Here is an 18,298-nt window from a genome sequence, read left to right as displayed (position 1 = left end):
TTTCTTCATTCAGAGGGTTGTGAGTCTTTGGAATTCTCTGCCCCAGAGGGCTGTGGATGCCGAGTTGTTGAGTATATTCAAGGCTGCGATAGATTGATTTTTGGACTCTAGGGGAATCAAGGAGTTAAGGTCGATGATCAGCCATGATCTTATTGAATGGCGGAGCAGGCTTGAGGGGCCGTATGGCCTACTCCTGCTCCTAATTCTTCTGTTCTTACGACTGCGTCCCCTTGTCCCTGATTTCCCCCACCAGAGGAAATAGTTCCTCTGTATCTACCCTATCAAATCCTTTTCACATTTTAAACACCCCTCAACCTTCTAAACTCAAGCGAATACAACCCAGGTTTATGCAACCTGACCTCATAATTTATTCCCTTTAGGCCCGGTATCATTCTGGTGAACCTGCGCTGCATCCCTTCCAAGGCCAATATATCCTTCCTGAGGTTCAGTACCCAAAACTGAACGCAGTGCATCAGATGGGGTCTGACCAAGGCTCTATATAACTGAACCATAACTTCCACCCCTTTGCATTCCAGCCCCCTTGAGATAAAGGCCAACATTCAGTTCAGTGGAGAGATTGGAAAAGCTGGGATTGTTCTCCTTAGAGCAGAGAAGGTTAAGGGGAGACCTAATCGAGGCATTCAAAATTATGAGGGGTTTTGATAGAGCAAGTAGGGAGAAACTATTTCCTCTGGCAAGTGGGTCGGTATCCAGAGATTTAAAATAATTGGCAAAAGAACTAGAGGGAAAATGAGATGTTTTTCACACGGAGGTTGTTAAGATCTGGAAAGCTCTAACTAAAAGGGTGGTGGAATCAGATTCCATAGGAACTTTCAAAAGGTCATTGGACATGTACTTGAAGACAATTTGCAGGGTTATGGGGACAATGCTGGGATGTGGGACTAATTTGACAGCTCTTTCAAAGAGCCGGCACAGGCACAGCGTACATGGGCAAGGTATTGGGAGGCTCCCATGACTTCTAGAGCTGTAGGCCAGCAAGAACCAGAGTGACTGAGAGAGAAGATCGGCTAAGAACAATTTGTTGACTGCAGATACGTGACCCTGATGTTGTCTCCAGCCCCCAGCGCGGGAATCCCTCACTTCGGGAACTCAATCAAATGTACCGAGAATCTGAGTAGTCACAAATTGTGCAGATAAACGTCTCTTCATCAACACTACGTCCAACCCCTCGATTAGATTCCAGCCTGTAACTCACTCCCAGTCCCGGGTATCGGTTATTCTATTTATAAACCACCCAAACCCCTGATTCTAGTTTTTAACTCGTTGAGCTCCGTGTACTTGGCATTCTTTCTCCCCTCTGCATCCGCAGTGTTGAAATGAAGACTGATTGCATTGTCTCTTACTCTAACTCATTCTCTTCCAGGACCTCCCTCGGTTGCCCCTGCAGGTTCCTAAACCCAAGCACAGCATTAACGAATCGCCACTGCCTACCTTTTCTTTTAGTCTTTTCCACCTTGGAGCTGTACTGCACCAAAGGGTTTGGCTTGTTCTGTTTATTTCCCAAACAAATGGACAAAGTTGTCTTTGGGGAGTGTGACTCATTTGCCCCCTCCTTGCACTGTGTGCTGGGAGGCCCTAACTTCCTTCCTTCTTTTGTAATTCCCAGTGGAGGAAGGTGATGGGTACGAGACGGATCATCAGGATTACTGTGAAGTGTGCCAGCAAGGAGGGGAGATTATTTTGTGCGACACCTGTCCTCGGGCCTATCACTTAGTCTGCCTGGACCCAGAGATGGAGAAGGCCCCGGAGGGGAAGTGGAGTTGCCTGCACTGCGTGAGTTGTCAGCTTCCTGTTTTGCTGGAGATTGTACCTTCGACTGGGTGTTATTAAGGTGCTTTGTGGGTTTATATACCAGCTGGCGTGATGCTCAACCACACCAGAATGGGAAGATCCCAGATTTGATACCCGGTCTAAGGTGTGTTGGCTGATCATGCCCAAGTGGTAGCGGTGAATTTCCATTGGCCCCAGTGTAAGTGCGGAAAAGTTACAGGGTCCCCACACCTGATGACTCTCCAGTGACCCCACGACTGGAAAGTAAGTGTGCGTGTTGATGTTGAGTGAGGACAGGATTGGCCACGTAGAATTATAAAGAATTTTACAGCACATAAACAGGCCATTCGGCCCAACCAGTCCATTGACCTGAAACTTAACTGGACCAGCCACATAAATACTGTGGCTACAAGAGCAGGCCAGAGGCTGGGTATTCTGCAGCGAGTGTCTCAACTCCTGACTCCCCAAAACCTTTCCACCACCTATGAGGCACAAGTAAGGAGTGTGATGGAATACTCTCCACTTGCCTGGATGAGTGCAGCTCTAGCAACACTCAAGAAGCTCGACACCATCCAGGACAAAGCAGCCCGCTTGATTGGCACCCCATCCACCACCTTAAACATTCACTCCCTCCACCACCGGCATACCGTGGCTGCAGTGTGTACCATCTACAAGATGCACTGCAGCAACCCGCCAAGGCTTCTTCAGCAGCACCTCCCAAACCCACGACCTCTTCCACCTAGAAGGACAAGGGCAGCAGGTGTATGGAAGCACCACCACCTGCAAGTTCCCCTCCAAGTCACACACCATCCTGACTTGGAAATATGTCGCCATTCCTTCTTCGTCCCTGGGTCAAAATCCTGGCACTCCCTCCCTAACACCACTGTGGGAGTACCTTCACCACACGGACTGCAGCGGTTCAAGGGCAATTAGGGATGGGCAATAAACGCTGGCTTTGCCAGCGACGCCCGAATGAATTTAAAAAAAGCCAATTTTTATGCTCCACACGAGCCTCCTCCCACCCTGCTTCATCTAACCCTGGCAGGACTCAGTTATGATGCCCACCATGATTGAATAATCTGTCCACACTCGCATCTTCGCTCAGACCCGCTCTCTGGATGTGGCCGTTGTTCACAAGGCCGGCATTTATTGCCCATCCCTCGTTGCCCGTGAGAAGGTGGTGGTGAGCTGCCTTCTTGAAGCGCTGCAGTCCGTGTGGTGATGGTGCTCCTGCAGTGCTGTTAGGGAGGGTGTTCCAGGATTTTGGTCCAGTGTCAATGAAGGAACGGCGATATATGTCCATATCAGGAGGATGCTGTGTGACTTGGAGGTGATGGTGCTCCCATCATATTGCTGCTCTTGTTCTTCCAGGCACGGATATAGTTAGCTTGGCGAGTTGCTGCTGTTTATTTGTGCACGCGTATGTGTGATTGTGGTATAATGCACCTTGTATAATGTAGAGCATAATCACTCTAGGAAAAGGAAGGAATACAGTGGGAGGCCAAAGAGGATGAGGAAGATGAAGAGGAGGAGGAGGATGGAGTGGAGGAGGAAGATGACGATCACATGGAATTCTGCAGAGTCTGCAAGGACGGAGGCGAGCTGCTATGTTGTGACTCCTGTCCTTCCTCTTATCACATTCACTGCCTTAACCCCCCACTACCCGAGATCCCGAACGGAGAGTGGATTTGTCCGCGCTGCCTGGTGAGTCTTTAACTGCCCCGACCACGATGGGCTGTGATTGACATGAACTACAGTATTGGCTGGGACCTTTCCTACTGAGTTCAACTTGCTATGGGGGGATTTGAACTCCCACCTCTGGAGGGGGGCGGCGGGGGCTGGTCCAGTACCATAGCCAGGAGGGTAATGGCTCCTGTGTTGGGGAAGGAAAAATTATCTACTGATTGCTGCTGGAGTGTGTGTGCGTGCATGCTGCGGGGAACCCAATAGCTTGTTGACACTTAATGCCTTCGCTCACACGAGGCATGACCACTGCGTGAGGTCCCAAAGAGCAGCCTGAGGCTGTGGGACATGCTATAGAAAGGAATAAACGGGTCTTTTTCCGCGTGGCAGGCAGTGACTAGTGGGGTACCGCAGGGATCGGTGCTAGGACCCCAGCTATTCACAATATATATTAACGATCTAGACGAGGAAACTAGATGTAATATCTCCCAAGTTTGCAGATGACACAAAGCTGGGTGGGCGTGTGTGCTGTGAGGAGAATGCAGAGAAACTCCAGTATGATTTGGACAGGTTGGGTGATTGGGCAGATGCAGTATAATGTGGATAAATGCGAGGTTATCCACTTCAGTGGCAAAAACAGGAAGACAGATTATTATCTGAACGGCAATAGATTGGGAAAAGGGGAAGTGCAACGAGACCTGGGTGTCCTTGTGCACCAGTCGCTGAAGGTAAGCATGCAGGTGCAGCAGGCGGTTAAGAAGGTAAATGGTATGTTGGCCTTCGTAGCAAGAGGGTTTGAGTACAGGAACAAGGATGTCTTGCTGCAGTTGTACAGGGCCTTGGTGAGGCCACATCTTGAGTATTGTGTGCAGTGTTGGTCGCCTTTTCTGAGGAAGGATGTTCTTGCCATGGAAGGAGTGCAGCGAAGATTCACCAGACTGATACCTGGGATGGCAGGAATGACGTATGAGGAGAGATTGGGTCGATTGGGCTTGTACTCATTGGAGTTTAGAAGAATGAGAGGGGATCTCATTGAAACCTATAAAATTCTAACAGGACTAGACAGACTAGATACAGGAAGGATGTTCCCGATGGCGGAGGGAGTCCAGAACCAGGGGTCACAGTCTAAGGATAAGGGGTAAGCCATTTAGGACTGAGATGAGCAGGAATTTCTTCACCCAGAGAGTGGTGAACCTGTGGAATTCTCTACCACAGAAGGCAGTTGAGGCCAATTCATTAAATATATTCAAGAAGGAGTTAGATATATTTCTTAAGGCTAAAGGGATATGGGGAGAAAGCAGGGACAGGGTACTGAATTTGGATGATCAGCCATGATCTCATTAAATGGCGGAACAGGCTCGAGGGGCCAAATGGCCTACTCCTGCTCCTATCTTCTATGTTTCTATGAATCAACGCATTCAGAACAGAAGAGAGAATTGGGGGGAATAGATTGGTAGGGGAGAAGGGATAATGTTACCACGTGTAGGACCCCTCCCTGTGCTGTCCCTGCTCGGGTATGGTGTGCAGAAGTGAGAACCCTCACTAAGGGTCAGCCAGGTTATATGTATCAATGTGTCAAAATCATGTGTGTAAATCTTTGTGTGTGTTATTTTTAGTGCACACCTCTAAAAGGCAAAGTGCAGCGAATCTTGCACTGGGTATGGGGTTCACCCCCGCTGCCACGCACCCCTCCAGGACTGACAGACGCCGCCCCTGATGCCGAGCAACCCAAGGCCCTGGAAGGACGGCCAGAGCGAGAATTCTTTGTGAAATGGGTGGGGCTGTCCTACTGGCACTGCTCTTGGGCCACTGAACTGCAGGTAGGTTGAACGAACAAAGCCCCCTGCATCTGACACAGGCCCGCACTCTTCCGGAGCCGCTGACATTTTCTGGGGCAATGGCTCCCCGGGCCTCGGTTACTCTCTGATTACCTGCCCCAAGCGACCAGTATTCATGCACGAGCCTTGAATGTGAGTGTCAGCAGCTTATTCTGGTGCAGCTGTGATGCCGGATTACCGGCGAGACTCACTGTGCTGGCTCATATATGAAGGAAAAGAAAGTAAATAGCTTGCATTTATATAGCGCCTTTCACGGCCTCGGAACTTCCCAAAGTGCTTTACAGCCAATGAAGTATTTTTGAAGTGTAGTCACTGTTGTAATGTAGGAAATGCGGCAGCCAATTTGCGCACAGATAGATCCCACAAACAGCAAAGTGATAACGACCAGATAATCTGTTTTTAGTGATGTTGGTTGAGGGATAAATATTGGCCAGGACACCGGGGACAACTCCCCTGCTCTTCTTCGAAATAGTGGGATCTTTTACGTCCACTTGAGAGGGCTGGCGGGGCCACGGTTTAACATCTCATCTGAAAGACGGCACCTCTGACAGTGCAGCACTCCCTCGGTACTGCACTGGGTGTGCCAACCTGGATTATGTGCACAAGTCTCTGGAGTGGGGCTTGAACCCACGACCTTCAGACTTAGAAGTGAGAGTGCTACCCACGGCTGACCCCACTGTCCCTGTGGTCTGAAGAATGACCGCTTGGGCATGTAGTGGGGATGCCCGGTTACGCGTCAGTGTCGTCGGGAGGGAGGAGAGGGGGAACTAAGGATATACGAACATATGAAAATGATGGGAGGAAAAGACTATCAGATCCATCGAGCCTGCCCTCCACAGCCCGAAGCACCATGATTACACCACCACCACCCCCCAGCTCCCGACCAGCAGTCATGTAACATCCCCGGGAAAGGCAAATTAAAAAAAAAAAAAACCCAAGGCCAACTAAGGAAAAACAATTACACAGTTTCCATAGTATTTACAGCACAGAAACAGGCCACTCGGCCCAACTGGTCTATGCCAGTGTTTATGCTTCACACGAGCCTCCTCCCACCCTTCTTCATCTAACCCCATCAACATATCCTTCTGTTCCTTTTTCCACATGTACTTATCTAGCTTCTCCTTAAATGCATCTACGCTATTTGCTTCAACTACTCCTTGTAGCGAGCTCCACATTCTCACCACTCTCTGGGTAGAGAAGTTTCTCCTAAATTCCCGACTGGATTTATTAGTGATTATCTTATATTTATGGCCCCTAGTTCTGGTCTTGCTGCAAGTGGAAACATCTCTATGTCTACCCTATCAAACCCTTTTATAATCTTGGGGACCTCTATCAGGTCACCCCTCAGTCTTCTCTTTACTAGAGAAAAGAGCCCCAGCTTTCCTGACAGGTATAACCTCTCAGTTCTTGTATCATCCTAGTAAATCTTCTTTGCACCTTCTCCAGTGTGCCTCTATCCTATTTTTAATAGAACTGTTCACATTGCTTCAAGGTGGTCTAACCAGGGAGTAGCTAATCTGGAAAATTCCTCTCCGACCCCTTTGGGTGATCGAAAATAGTCCAAGTGGCCACGTGGAGTGTGCTATTTACCTGGTATTTCACCTCCCTTTTATAAGATGTCATCTCTGCCCCAGCTCTGCTTTGAAGGTGCATGTTGTGGAGTATTTTAAACCAACACTCGACGCAAGGTTTTCGGATCGATAATCAAGTCGTCTTTATTACACCAGTGGGGAGACAGTCTGCTCTGTCTTAGCCAGACTTCTCCAAATTGTTACAGCAAACACTACATTTTTATACATTAAAATAAGCATGTCCGGCTCATGCTAAATTCATTCCTGCAACCTGATTGGATCTTGGCCCGCATGCACCTTCACGGATTGGTTACGAATTTTAATATAAACGTGTAAGCTGCCTCCTCAATCAATCACTCAAATTGCTGAATGCTAATTAAAAGATACCTTGGAATGCAACCCAGGTAATAAAGCTGTTTAAAGGCAGTTGAAATGCTGGACATCCTGTCTCCATTTAATTATTTTATTTCTCTTCAAAGGTCAGCTATCTTGACTGCATCTTTATGGATGTGCTCTTTCATGTTAGCACCTGTCTTTCTTACTCTATTCAGTGAAACTGCCAGTGATGTCATTTTAACTCTTTCCCCACTGCAGTGCATGAGCATATAAAAATGATGGGCGGGGAAAGAAACTAAAATCTCGCGATTGTTCTGCATTACTGGGTTGTCGGTCCACAGCGAGATTTCTCTCACTCACTCTCAGCACATAGCCTTAGAGCTGTCGCTCACAGAGCTTCAGTTACTCGCTCGCTCTCTCTCCCACTCATAAGTTATCGTAACTTTTGTTGCCTCGTCTTCAATTACAGATTCAATAAGGGGGAAATGAGGATGGGGGTAGCGGGAGGTGAGACAATTGAGAAAAAAAAGTGTGCGTGTTTAAACGTTGACTTGCTCTCCGCCCACTTCAGCTGGAACTGTACCACACGGTAATGTTCCGGAACTTCCAAAGGAAGAATGATATGGATGAGCCGCCGCCGTTTGATTACGGCTCCGGGGATGATGAGGAGAAGAGCGAGAAGCGGAAGAGCAAAGATCCGCAGTGTGCGGAGATGGAACAGCAGTACTATCGATATGGGATCAAACCCGAGTGGCTGATCGTCCACCGAATCATCAACCACAGGTGAGGAAGCGATCATAGGAACAGGAGGGGGCCATTCAGCCCCTTGAGCATGTTCCGACATTCAATTAGGTCGTGGCTGATCTGTGTCTTAACCCCATCTGCCCGCCGTGGTTCCGTAACCCTTAATACCCTTACCCAACAAAAATCGACCAATCTCAGTCTTGAAACTATCAATTGACCCCCAGCCGCAACGGCTTTCTCGGGGAGAGAGTTCCAGATTTCCACTACCCGTTGTGTGAAGAAATGCTTCCGGACATCACCCTGAATGACCTAGCTCTTATTTTAAGGTTATGCCCCCTTGATCTGGACTCCCCCCACCAGAGGAATTAGTTTCTGTTTATCCAGCTACACAGGGTTGGTTAATTTTTCAAACGCGTTCCTTGCCGAAGGATTCTTTAAAAAAAAAAAAACCGAGGCAGGGACTGGGTGATGTAGTCGGTGAGGTTGTTTGGAAACGGAGTTCTAATCCAACCCAGGTCGACTGCTTGAATATCTCCACTAGTCCATCGAACACGCCTAGGGAAGGTACAGCACGGGTTAGATACAGAGTAAAGCTCCCTCTACACTGTCCCATCAAACACTCCCAGGGCAGGTACAGCACGGGTTAGATACAGAGTAAAGCTCCCTCTACACTGTCCCATCAAACACTCCCAGGGCAGGTACAGCACGGGTTAGGCTGCCTCTACACTGCCCCATCAAACACTCCCAGGGCAGGTGCAGTAGGGGTTAGATACAGAGTAAAGCTCCCTCTACACTGTCCCATTAAACACTCCCAGGACAGGTGCAGCACAGGTTAGATACAGAGTAAAGCTCCCTCTACACTGTCCCATCAAACACTCCCAGGGCAGGTACAGCACGGGTTAGATACAGAGTAAAGCTCCCTCTACACTGTCCCTTCAAACACTCCCTGGGCAGGTGCAGAATGGATTTGTATCTAACCTATGCTGTTGACATAATGGGATAAAAATGTTTACAATCTGTTTTTTTTCAGCTTTGATAAGAAGGGTGATTTGCACTATTTGATTAAGTGGAGGGATCTGCCATATGACCAGGCTACCTGGGAATTCGAAGAGTTTGATATTCCGGATTTTGACACTGTGAAGGAGATGTATTGGAATCACAGGTCAGTGCCTCTTAACAGAAGCAAAAGACACCTTTTACTGACCTGTTCAATCCAGGCTGACTGGAATCACTGTCAATCGCTTTAATACAACTGAACACGGAGCTGAACTAGAGTAGCGGACATGTTACTGCACTGGCGACCCAAAGTCAAATCCCACCATACCAAGCTGTGAAACTGAATTCGACGAATCTGGTAATCTGTGGGCTAGCACTAGAAATATGATCATGAAAGATGTTGGATTTTCGTAAAACTCTGACTGATTCACCAATGCCCCTCAGTAAGGGAACCTGTCACAATTTCCTGGTCAGGCCTTCACGTGACTCCAGTCCTAGAGTGTTTAAAAAAAAAAAAAATTCATTCTCTGGATGGATGCCATAATTTATTGCCCATTCCTAGTCGCCCTTGAGAAGGTGGTGGTGAGCCGCCTTCTTGAACCACTGCAGTCCTCGTGGTGAAGGTGCTCTCACAGTGCTGTTAGGGAGGGGGTTCCAGGATTTTGACTCGGTGACGATGAAGGATCGGCGATATATTTCCAAGTCAGGATGGTGTGTGACTTGGAGGGGAACTTGAGGTGATGGTGTTCCCATGCGCCTGCTGCCCTTGTCCTTCTAGTTGGTGGAGGTCGTGGGTTTGGAAGGTGCTGTCGAAGAAGCAACTGCCAAAGTGTAGGTGACTCCTGATGCTCTAAAACTGGCCTCGCAAGACACATAGTTGCACTCACACTTTTTTTTAGTTATAAAAATAGTTAACTTTGCAAACATCACCCACATCCTAAAAAAATGAATAAAGCGGGGCGAAACTTGGATCACTGTAATGCTTTGCTGTTTTGCGACTTGTATGAAGGTTCAGTGCTGGGGCAAGGTACTGGAAGACGGCCGGCACTCTCGGGAGAGGTGCGGACTAAATTGGTAGCAGGGTGGTGGGGGTGGGGGGAGGGGAGGAGAGATGTTAGTTATTGATGCCCTTCCATTCCCGTGATAACAGAGTGCTGCCTGTCACATGGTCTGATTTTCTCTTCCTCCTCTCTCTCTCTCTCTCTCTATTGCTACAGGCAACTGATTATGGGTGAAGACATGAGACCAGTGAGGAAGCTGAACAAAAAAGGACGGAAAACCAGGGAGTTGATCTTCGACCCGCCCCCGGCACAGCCTGTAGTAGATGTAAGTGAAGAGGAGGGCTGGTTGGGGCAGGGTCTGTCGGTGCGGCTAGTCGTGTTCTCAGATCCCAGTACAGGGAAAGCAAAACCTTCAAAATGATTCAATTTGGTGTTACTGCTTTGGACTTGGTATCATCAGATACAAAGTAAAGCTCCCTCTACACTGTCCCATCAAACACTCCCAGGGCAGGTACAGCACGGGTTAGATACAGAGTAAAGCTCCCTCTACACTGTCCCATCAAACACTCCCAGGGCAGGTACAGCACGGGTTAGATACAGAGTAAAGCTCCCTCTACACTGTCCCATCAAACACTCCCAGGGCAGGTACAGTACGGGTTAGATACAGAGTAAAGCTCCCTCTACACTGTCCCATCAAACACTCCCAGGGCAGGTACAGCACGGGTTAGATACAAAGTAAAGCTCCCTCTACACTGTCCCATCAAACACTCCCAGGGCAGGTACAGTACGGGTTAGATACAGAGTAAAGCTCCCTCTACACTGTCCCATCAAACACTCCCAGGGCAGGTACAGCACGGGTTAGATACAGAGTAAAGCTCCCTCTACACTGTCCCATCAAACACTCCCAGGGCAGGTACAACACGGGTTAGATACAGAGTAAAGCTCCCTCTACACTGTCCCATCAAACACTCCCAGGGCAGGTACAACACGGGTTAGATACAGAGTAGAATCCTTGCAGGCAGTGAGCAGAGGAGACTTGCATCCTGTCAGTTTTGTAAAGCTGGCTGTTTCCTGAAATTGGCAGCATGGGGGAAGTCTGATTCCAGCTGGGATGCTGTAAATCTGACCAGTTATGTATTGAATGCACCTGAAGCAGCTTTTCCCCTCTCTGTGCTGCTTGTATTTTCTATATGAATAATTATATACTTTTGCATCTCACCACAGCCAACCGTGAAGTTTGACAAACAGCCGGAGTACGTCGACGTCACTGGAGGCAACCTGCATGCTTACCAGCTGGAGGGGCTGAACTGGCTGCGGTTCTCTTGGGCACAGGGCACCGATACAATCCTGGCCGATGAGATGGGATTGGGAAAAACCGTTCAAACCATTGTATTTCTGTACTCACTCTTCAAAGAGGTGAGGAATGATGGGGGTTGGGGCTTGGCATAGGGGCTAGGACGAGCTGGGAGGTGTAGGGGCTGGAGCAAACGGGGGGGGGGTTTGGGCGAGCGGGGGTGCAGGGGCTGGGGCGAGCGGAGGTGTGGGGGCTGGGGCGAGCAGGGATGCGGGGGTGTGGGGGCTGGGACAAGCGAGGGGGTTGGGGCGAGCGGGGGTGCGGGGCGAGCCAGGGGGTTGGGGGGCTGGGATCTGGGGCTGGGTTGTGTGACTGGGCGTTCAGGTGCTCCTCAGCTTGACAGTTTTTTTTAAGCTCATCCCTCCGGTATGTTGTCTTCCCCTTGAAGCCCTTCCATCAAGTACGTTGACGCTCCCATCAATGTCCACCTCTCTGCTACATCCCATCATGGTGTCTAATTGTATTAATTAATTAATTCAACTTTTTATTATCATTGCACAAGTACATGAACAACGAAATGTGATCTTGCAAGCTCCCATGAGTCCAGTACAAATAACATTAACATTAAACGTAAATAGCACCGTTCTGGGAGAAGCAAAGCCACTGCGTCTGTGCGCGCCGCCATTCCATTTCCACCATTCCTCCTGTCCGACAATCTTCAGCCCAACGCCCGGGCCTGCTCACCAGCCGCCCCTCCCGGGGCTCCTTCCGTGACCTTCTCACCAAGCGCCCCTCCTCGGGGCTCCTTCCGTGACCTTCTGCACCTGGTCTTCCCTGATGGTCACCCCTCCAGGTACTAACCAGGCCTGGCTCTGCTTAGCTTCCAAGCCTTGCCAGTGACCCTGTCCCTAGTCCCAGGAACTAACCCGAGTGTTTATTCCAGATGATTAACACTCTGAGTAAAGATTTATGTTTTGATATATCTGCTCTAAACTTACCACGCACCTCTTAGCATTTGTGTCCTCTTGGCCTACTTTGCCGATTTACTCGTGAAATAATAATTTGGTTTTGTTCTATTTAGTGTTTAATTTTATTATATATTGGAGTTCATTTACTCTCGAGTTCTGTAGTTTGGAACAAAAGTTTAAATTAATAGTTAATCTCATTAAGTGTTGCTCATTGACAAAACTAAATATATAATTTGCGAGCTGTGTCTGTACCTGACACCTGCTCTGATTCCAAACATTAAAAATATTGAGTAGACATTCTAGACAGTAGAAAATGGCCGCCTGGTGTGCTTTTGCTGGGGATCCGATTGGTCTGTGGTGTCACATGGTTAGCACGGATGGATCAGTTCACTGCAGTGTTACAGTCACACTGACACAAGAATTTTAATAAGATGGATGTGTTGTTACTCTTCCAGGGCCACTCCAAGGGACCTTTCCTGGTGAGCGCTCCATTGTCCACCATTATTAATTGGGAGCGGGAGTTCATGATGTGGGCGCCGTACTTCTATGTGGTCACTTACACAGGAGACAAAGACTGCAGATCCGTCATCCGTGAAAACGAGTTCTGCTTCGATGATAACGTCATCAAGAGCGGGAAGAAAACTTTCAGGATGAAGGTGAGTATCTGGCCTCCTGTTTGAGTAGAATTTTTTTTGTTAATTCTCGGGGTTTGGGCGTCGCTGGCAAGGCCGGCATTTATTGGTCAACTCTAGATGACCTTGAGAAGGTGGTGGTGGACCACCTTCTTGAACCGCTGCAGTCCGTGTGGTGAAGGTGCTCCCACCGTGCTGTTAGGTAGAGTGTTCCAGGACCCTGACCCAGCGACAATGATGGAACGGCGATATATGTCTGAGTCAGGATGTTGTGTGTGACTTGGAGGGGAACTTTTGGAGGTGGTGTTGTTCCCATACACCTGCTGCCCTTGTCCTTCTAGGTGGTGGAGCTCGCGGGTTTGGGATGTGCTGCCGAAGAAGCCTTGGCGAGTTGCTGCAGTGTATCTTGTAGATGGTACACTGCAGCCACGGTACGCCGGTGGTGGAGGGAGTGAATGTTTGAGGTAGTGGATGGGGTGCCAATCGAATGGACTGCTTTGTACCACTTGGCAAATCATCAGCTCTGTGAATGATTTTTGTTGGAATCGATTCCCTAATGGGTTCAGTTGGTAAATCGGTTGTGGTACTGAGTCCTACAGGTCAAGGCACTTCAGGCTTAATCTCTGGTTTGTGCTGAGTTGATTGACCTGCACTGGGACCTGTGGTTGGGGCAGTGCTGTGGGCCTCGGCGCTCATGGGCAAGCAAGAGAAAAATACGTCGGGGTTCCTGTCGCTGATCGCTGTCCAATGAGCCGTGCTGGGAAGTGTTTGGTGACGACAGAACTGGGCCCTGGCTGTGATGCCCTCTGGGACTGAATAGCCTGCTGGCCCTCAATGTCTAAGCTCATGTGAAGAATGGCCGACTGGGTGAGGAATTAGAGGGTGACCCGGAAACTGTACCCAGCACTTTCAGGAGATGAGGGGAGAGAAAGAAGTATTATTCTTCCTTGGTGGGTTCATGAAGTTGTAATTGAGAACAGATAGTGGTGTGAGAGCAAAGAAGGTTCTTAGTGATGCTGATGGAAGAAGTCCGTAATCCCCACAGTGATATACCGAGCATCTATAATCAATGCATTTGTCTTTAGTTCTTGTAGGCTTGGTTTGGTTTGATTTGCTTACCCAGGGCCTCTTCCCTCCAGCTGAGTAACCAATGTGTTTGGGATTGATAATGACGGGACGAAACCTTTGCTGTTTTCAGAGCGAGGCACAAATAAAGTTTCACGTTCTGCTCACGTCGTACGAGATGGTCACCATCGACCAGACGATTCTGGGATCCATCGACTGGGCGTGTCTCGTTGTCGATGAAGCTCACAGGCTGAAAAACAACCAGTCCAAAGTAAGTGTGCGCTGGTCTCGCTGCCCCTGGGCTTGGGGAGAGGATTGTCTACTGGGGGTGGGCCCTAATCTGGTATGTGTGGAGATAGGGTGAGGGGGTTCACAGCTGAATATCCTGCTGACATTCAGAGTAAGACTTGTGGGTGAAGAATGGTGACTTGGTACGGGAGGGTGACTGAAGTCCATGGAACTTGTATCCAAGGAATAGTCGGCAACTTAATGAGACGAGGAGGAGGAGGGGTGAAGTAATGAGTAGTTTATTGACAGTTAAATTGATTCCTGTTGTAAATGGGGGACTGTGGAACCATAGAGGTTTATATTACAAGAGGCGGCCATTCGGCCCATCGTGTCTGTGCTAGTGCAATCCAAAACTAATTCAGCTGCCCCAATAGAACAAGATACATGGAGAGAGCGGGGAAACTGGGATTGTTCTCCTTGGAGCAGAGAAGGTTAAGAGGAGATTTAATAGAGGTGTTCAAAATTATGAAGGGTTTTGATAGAGTAAGTGAGGAGAAACTGTTTCGACTGGCAGGAGGGTCGGTAACCAGATTTAAGGTAATTAACAAAAGAACCAGAGGGGGAGATGAGATTTTTCTTTTATGCAGCGAGTTTCTGTGATAATGCACTGCTTGAAAGGGCGGTGGAAGCAGATTCAACAGTAACTTTCAAAAGGGAATTGGATAAATACTTGAAGGTGAAATATTTGCAGGGCTCTGGGGAAAGAGCAGGGGAGTGGGACTGAATGGAGAGCTCTACCAAAGAGCCGGCACAGGCACGATGGGCCGAATGGGCTCCTTTTTGTGCCATATGATTTTTAGTCAGTGCCTTTGGGGAGGGGCGGGGGGAGGGAAGGCGCGCAAGGGAAAGGGAGAGACCCTAAATAACGGTGGCACATCACCTGTAAGTTGAAATGCGAGCGCAGGTCACGTGATTCTGTCGATGCTACTGTGTCCCCCGCGTGTCCGTGTGTGAGAAGTTGTTTATTTCTCAGTATTTTAGGGTGCTAAACGCTTACAAGATCGATTACAAGCTGCTGCTGACGGGGACGCCGCTACAGAATAACCTGGAGGAGCTCTTCCACCTGCTGAACTTCCTCACTCCTGTACGCTTCAAGTAAGTCTTATTGTTTTAACATTTCTGTCTCTCTTTCTTGCTAAAATGAAAGACTTGCATTTAGACCTTTCACCACCTCCGAGCATCCCAAAGCACTTTACAGCCAATGAAGTACTTTTGAAGTGTAGCCACTGTTGTAATGTAAGAAACACGGCAGCCAATTTGCACACAGCAAGCTCCCACAAACAACTTTGCGATAAATCACCAGATTATCTGTTTTAGCAATGTAGGCTGAGGGCTGATTATTCGTCCAGGACACCGCGGAGAGCTCCCTGCTCTTCTTCGAATAGTGCTATGTGATCTTTTATGTCCATCTGAGAGAGCAGACGGGGCCTCAGTTTAACATCTCATCCAAAAGACGGCGCCTCTGACAGCGCAGCACTCCCTCAATACTGCACTGGAGTGTCTGCCTGGATTATGTGCTCCGATCTCTGGAGTGGGGACTTGAACCCACGGCCTTCTGACTCGGAGGGGAGAGTGCGACCCACTGAGCCACGGCCGACACCTTTTTATTAAAAATTCTGCCCTTGCCACTCCTTTTCTGAATTTGTTGACTCTCTGGCCCCCCTGTACCTCACCCAAATGGCCATTATTCATGTGTGATCCCAGGCAGTGAGTGCTGGCCTTTTCGTCCATAGCGGGCAGGAGAGTACAGCCGGACCCAATTGAGATCCTTATCCCAGATCCACAGTCGGAGTTACTGGATAGCGATCTGGAGCAGGATTCCCCCGCTGTCGTGGAGAGAGGGGGGAGCGGGGCTGTAATGAATCGGACACCTGTTATACACACCGCTTCCATGGAAAGGAAATCAGTGTATGTGGGGCGTCCAATTTATTACGGCCTGTTTTGCACCCCCACCAAAGTTGAAATTTACCTGCAGTGTTACACTGGACAGTGGAGGTGCCCTTTACCCACTGAACCAGGAAGAGAAATAAAATTCTAACAGGACTAGACAGACTAGATGCAGGAAGGATGTTCCCGATGGTCGGGGAGTCCAGAACCAGGGGTCACAGTCTAAGGATAAGGGGTAAGCCATTTAGGACAGAGATGAGGAGGAATTTCTTCACCCAGAGAGTGGTGAACCTGTGGAATTCTCTACCACAGAAGGCAGTTGAGGCCAATTCATTAAATATATTCAAGAAGGAGTTAGATATATTTCTTAAGGCTAAAGGGATATGGGGAGAAAGCAGGGACAGGATACTGAATTTGGATGATCAGCCATGATCTCATTAAATGGCGGAGCGGGCTCGAGGGGCCGAATGGCCTACTCCTGCTCCTATCTTCTGTGAAAAAATCCCTCGCTATTGTTCTTCCCATTCCTCCCGACTGGGATCGCAAACTCGCTGCGTTGGAGCTGTGACTGTAGTCCCACTTCCTTGCACGCTGCCCTGGAGCCTTGCTGCACTACAGCACTGCTGCCCAGGTGTATAGACGTCGGGGAGAGGCTGGAATAGGGGTGGTGTGGGCAGGGTTGGAGCCAGAATACGAGTGACTGGCTCTCCTGGTGACCCTGCCTTTGAGTAAGGAGACAGGGGGAGGGGGCAGCAGGAGTTTGAGTTCTCTGGCCCTGGAACTGGTTTGAGAAGGGGGTCTTCAGGCAGATGGAGTCCAGCACCGGGGAATGCGGCAGGACCACTGACTGTCCCTATTTTGTTGTAGTAACCTGGAAGGTTTCTTGGAGGAGTTTGCAGACATCTCGAAGGAGGACCAGATTAAGAAGCTCCACGACCTCCTGGGCCCACACATGCTGCGGCGTCTCAAGGCTGACGTCTTTAAGAACATGCCGTCAAAGACCGAGCTGATTGTCCGTGTGGAGCTCAGCTCCATGCAGAAGTAAGTGGGAAAAAGCCGAGCGGTGAATCTGTCTCCAGGTGCAAACAGTTCGTCCTTACTTTCTGTTTCTTATATTTGTGTGTGTGTCCTCGCAGGAAGTATTACAAGTTCATCTTGACCAAGAATTTCGAGGCTCTGAATTCGAAAGGCGGTGGGAACCAGGTGTCACTGTTGAACATCATGATGGATCTGAAGAAGTGTTGCAACCATCCCTACTTGTTTCCAGTGGCTGCCGTGGTATGTATTGAATGTTGAGGGGGCCGATTAGGAGCTTCTCCAAAGGGGTCGGAGAGTTACACACAACCTACAGCTCAATGTCAGTTTGCCTCAGTTCACGCACTTACCTCCCAGTCAGAAGGACGTGGGTTCAAGCCCCACCCCAGAGACTTGCATAGAATGTACAGCAGCGAAAAATGCCATTTGGTCTGTGCTGGTGTTTATGCTCCACACGAGTCTCCTCCCACCCCTCTTCACCTAATCCCATCAGCATATCCTTCTATTCCTTTCTCCCCCGTGTACGTATCTAGCTTCCCCTTAAATACATCTATGCTATTCCCTTTACTACTCCATGAGTTCCACATTCTAACCACTCTTTGGGTAAAGAGGTTTCTTCTGAATTCCCAATTGGATTTATTCGTGACTATCTTATATTTATGACATAGTTTTGGAGTCTCCCTACTCCTTGTGGTAGCAAGTTCCACATTCCCACCACTTGAGCACATAACCCAGGATGACACTCCCAGTGCAGTGCTGAGGGAGAGCTGCACTGTCAGAGGGACAGTACGGGGGGAGAGCTGCACTGTCGGAGGGACAGTACTGGGGGAGAGCTGCACTGTCGGAGGGACAGTACTGAGGGAGAGCTGCACTGTTGGAGGGACAGTACTGAGGGAGAGCTGCACTGTCGGAGGGAGAGCTGCACTGTCGGAGGGACAGTACTGAGGGAGCGCTGAACTGTCGGAGGGACAGTACTGGGGGAGAGCTGCACTGTTGGAGGGACTACTGGGGGAGAGCTGCACTGTTGGAGGGACAGTACTGAGGGAGAGCTGCACTGTCGGAGGGACAGTACTTGGGGAGAGCTGCACTGTTGGAGGGACAGTACTGGGGGAGAGCTGCACTGTTGGAGGGACTACTGGGGGAGAGCTGCACTGTTGGAGGGACAGTAC

General features: G+C 49.2%; 1 protein-coding gene across 2 annotated transcripts in view; it reads left to right on the top strand.

The window, feature by feature from the left end:
• Nucleotides 1–18,298, top strand: part of LOC147100699 (ATP-dependent chromatin remodeler CHD5-like) — a 104,067-nt gene that overhangs the window by 33,753 nt on the left and 52,016 nt on the right. For both annotated transcript variants that reach the window (XM_085967204.1, XM_085967203.1), the window contains exons 7-18: nt 1,628–1,794; nt 3,268–3,495; nt 5,091–5,294; nt 7,791–8,002; nt 8,994–9,125; nt 10,177–10,285; nt 11,185–11,376; nt 12,678–12,878; nt 14,053–14,190; nt 15,181–15,302; nt 16,962–17,135; nt 17,231–17,372. In XM_085967204.1, the coding sequence (XP_085823330.1) occupies nt 1,628–1,794; nt 3,268–3,495; nt 5,091–5,294; nt 7,791–8,002; nt 8,994–9,125; nt 10,177–10,285; nt 11,185–11,376; nt 12,678–12,878; nt 14,053–14,190; nt 15,181–15,302; nt 16,962–17,135; nt 17,231–17,372 (2,021 nt within the window). The remainder of the gene's footprint in view (nt 1–1,627; nt 1,795–3,267; nt 3,496–5,090; nt 5,295–7,790; nt 8,003–8,993; nt 9,126–10,176; nt 10,286–11,184; nt 11,377–12,677; nt 12,879–14,052; nt 14,191–15,180; nt 15,303–16,961; nt 17,136–17,230; nt 17,373–18,298) is intronic.

This window comes from Somniosus microcephalus, chromosome 25 (genome assembly GCF_052327205.1).
Source record: "Somniosus microcephalus isolate GS21.2 chromosome 25, FLI_Smic_1.0, whole genome shotgun sequence".
Classification (NCBI taxonomy): Eukaryota; Metazoa; Chordata; class Chondrichthyes; order Squaliformes; family Somniosidae; genus Somniosus; species Somniosus microcephalus.
This window is presented reverse-complemented; position numbering and strand designations above follow the sequence as displayed.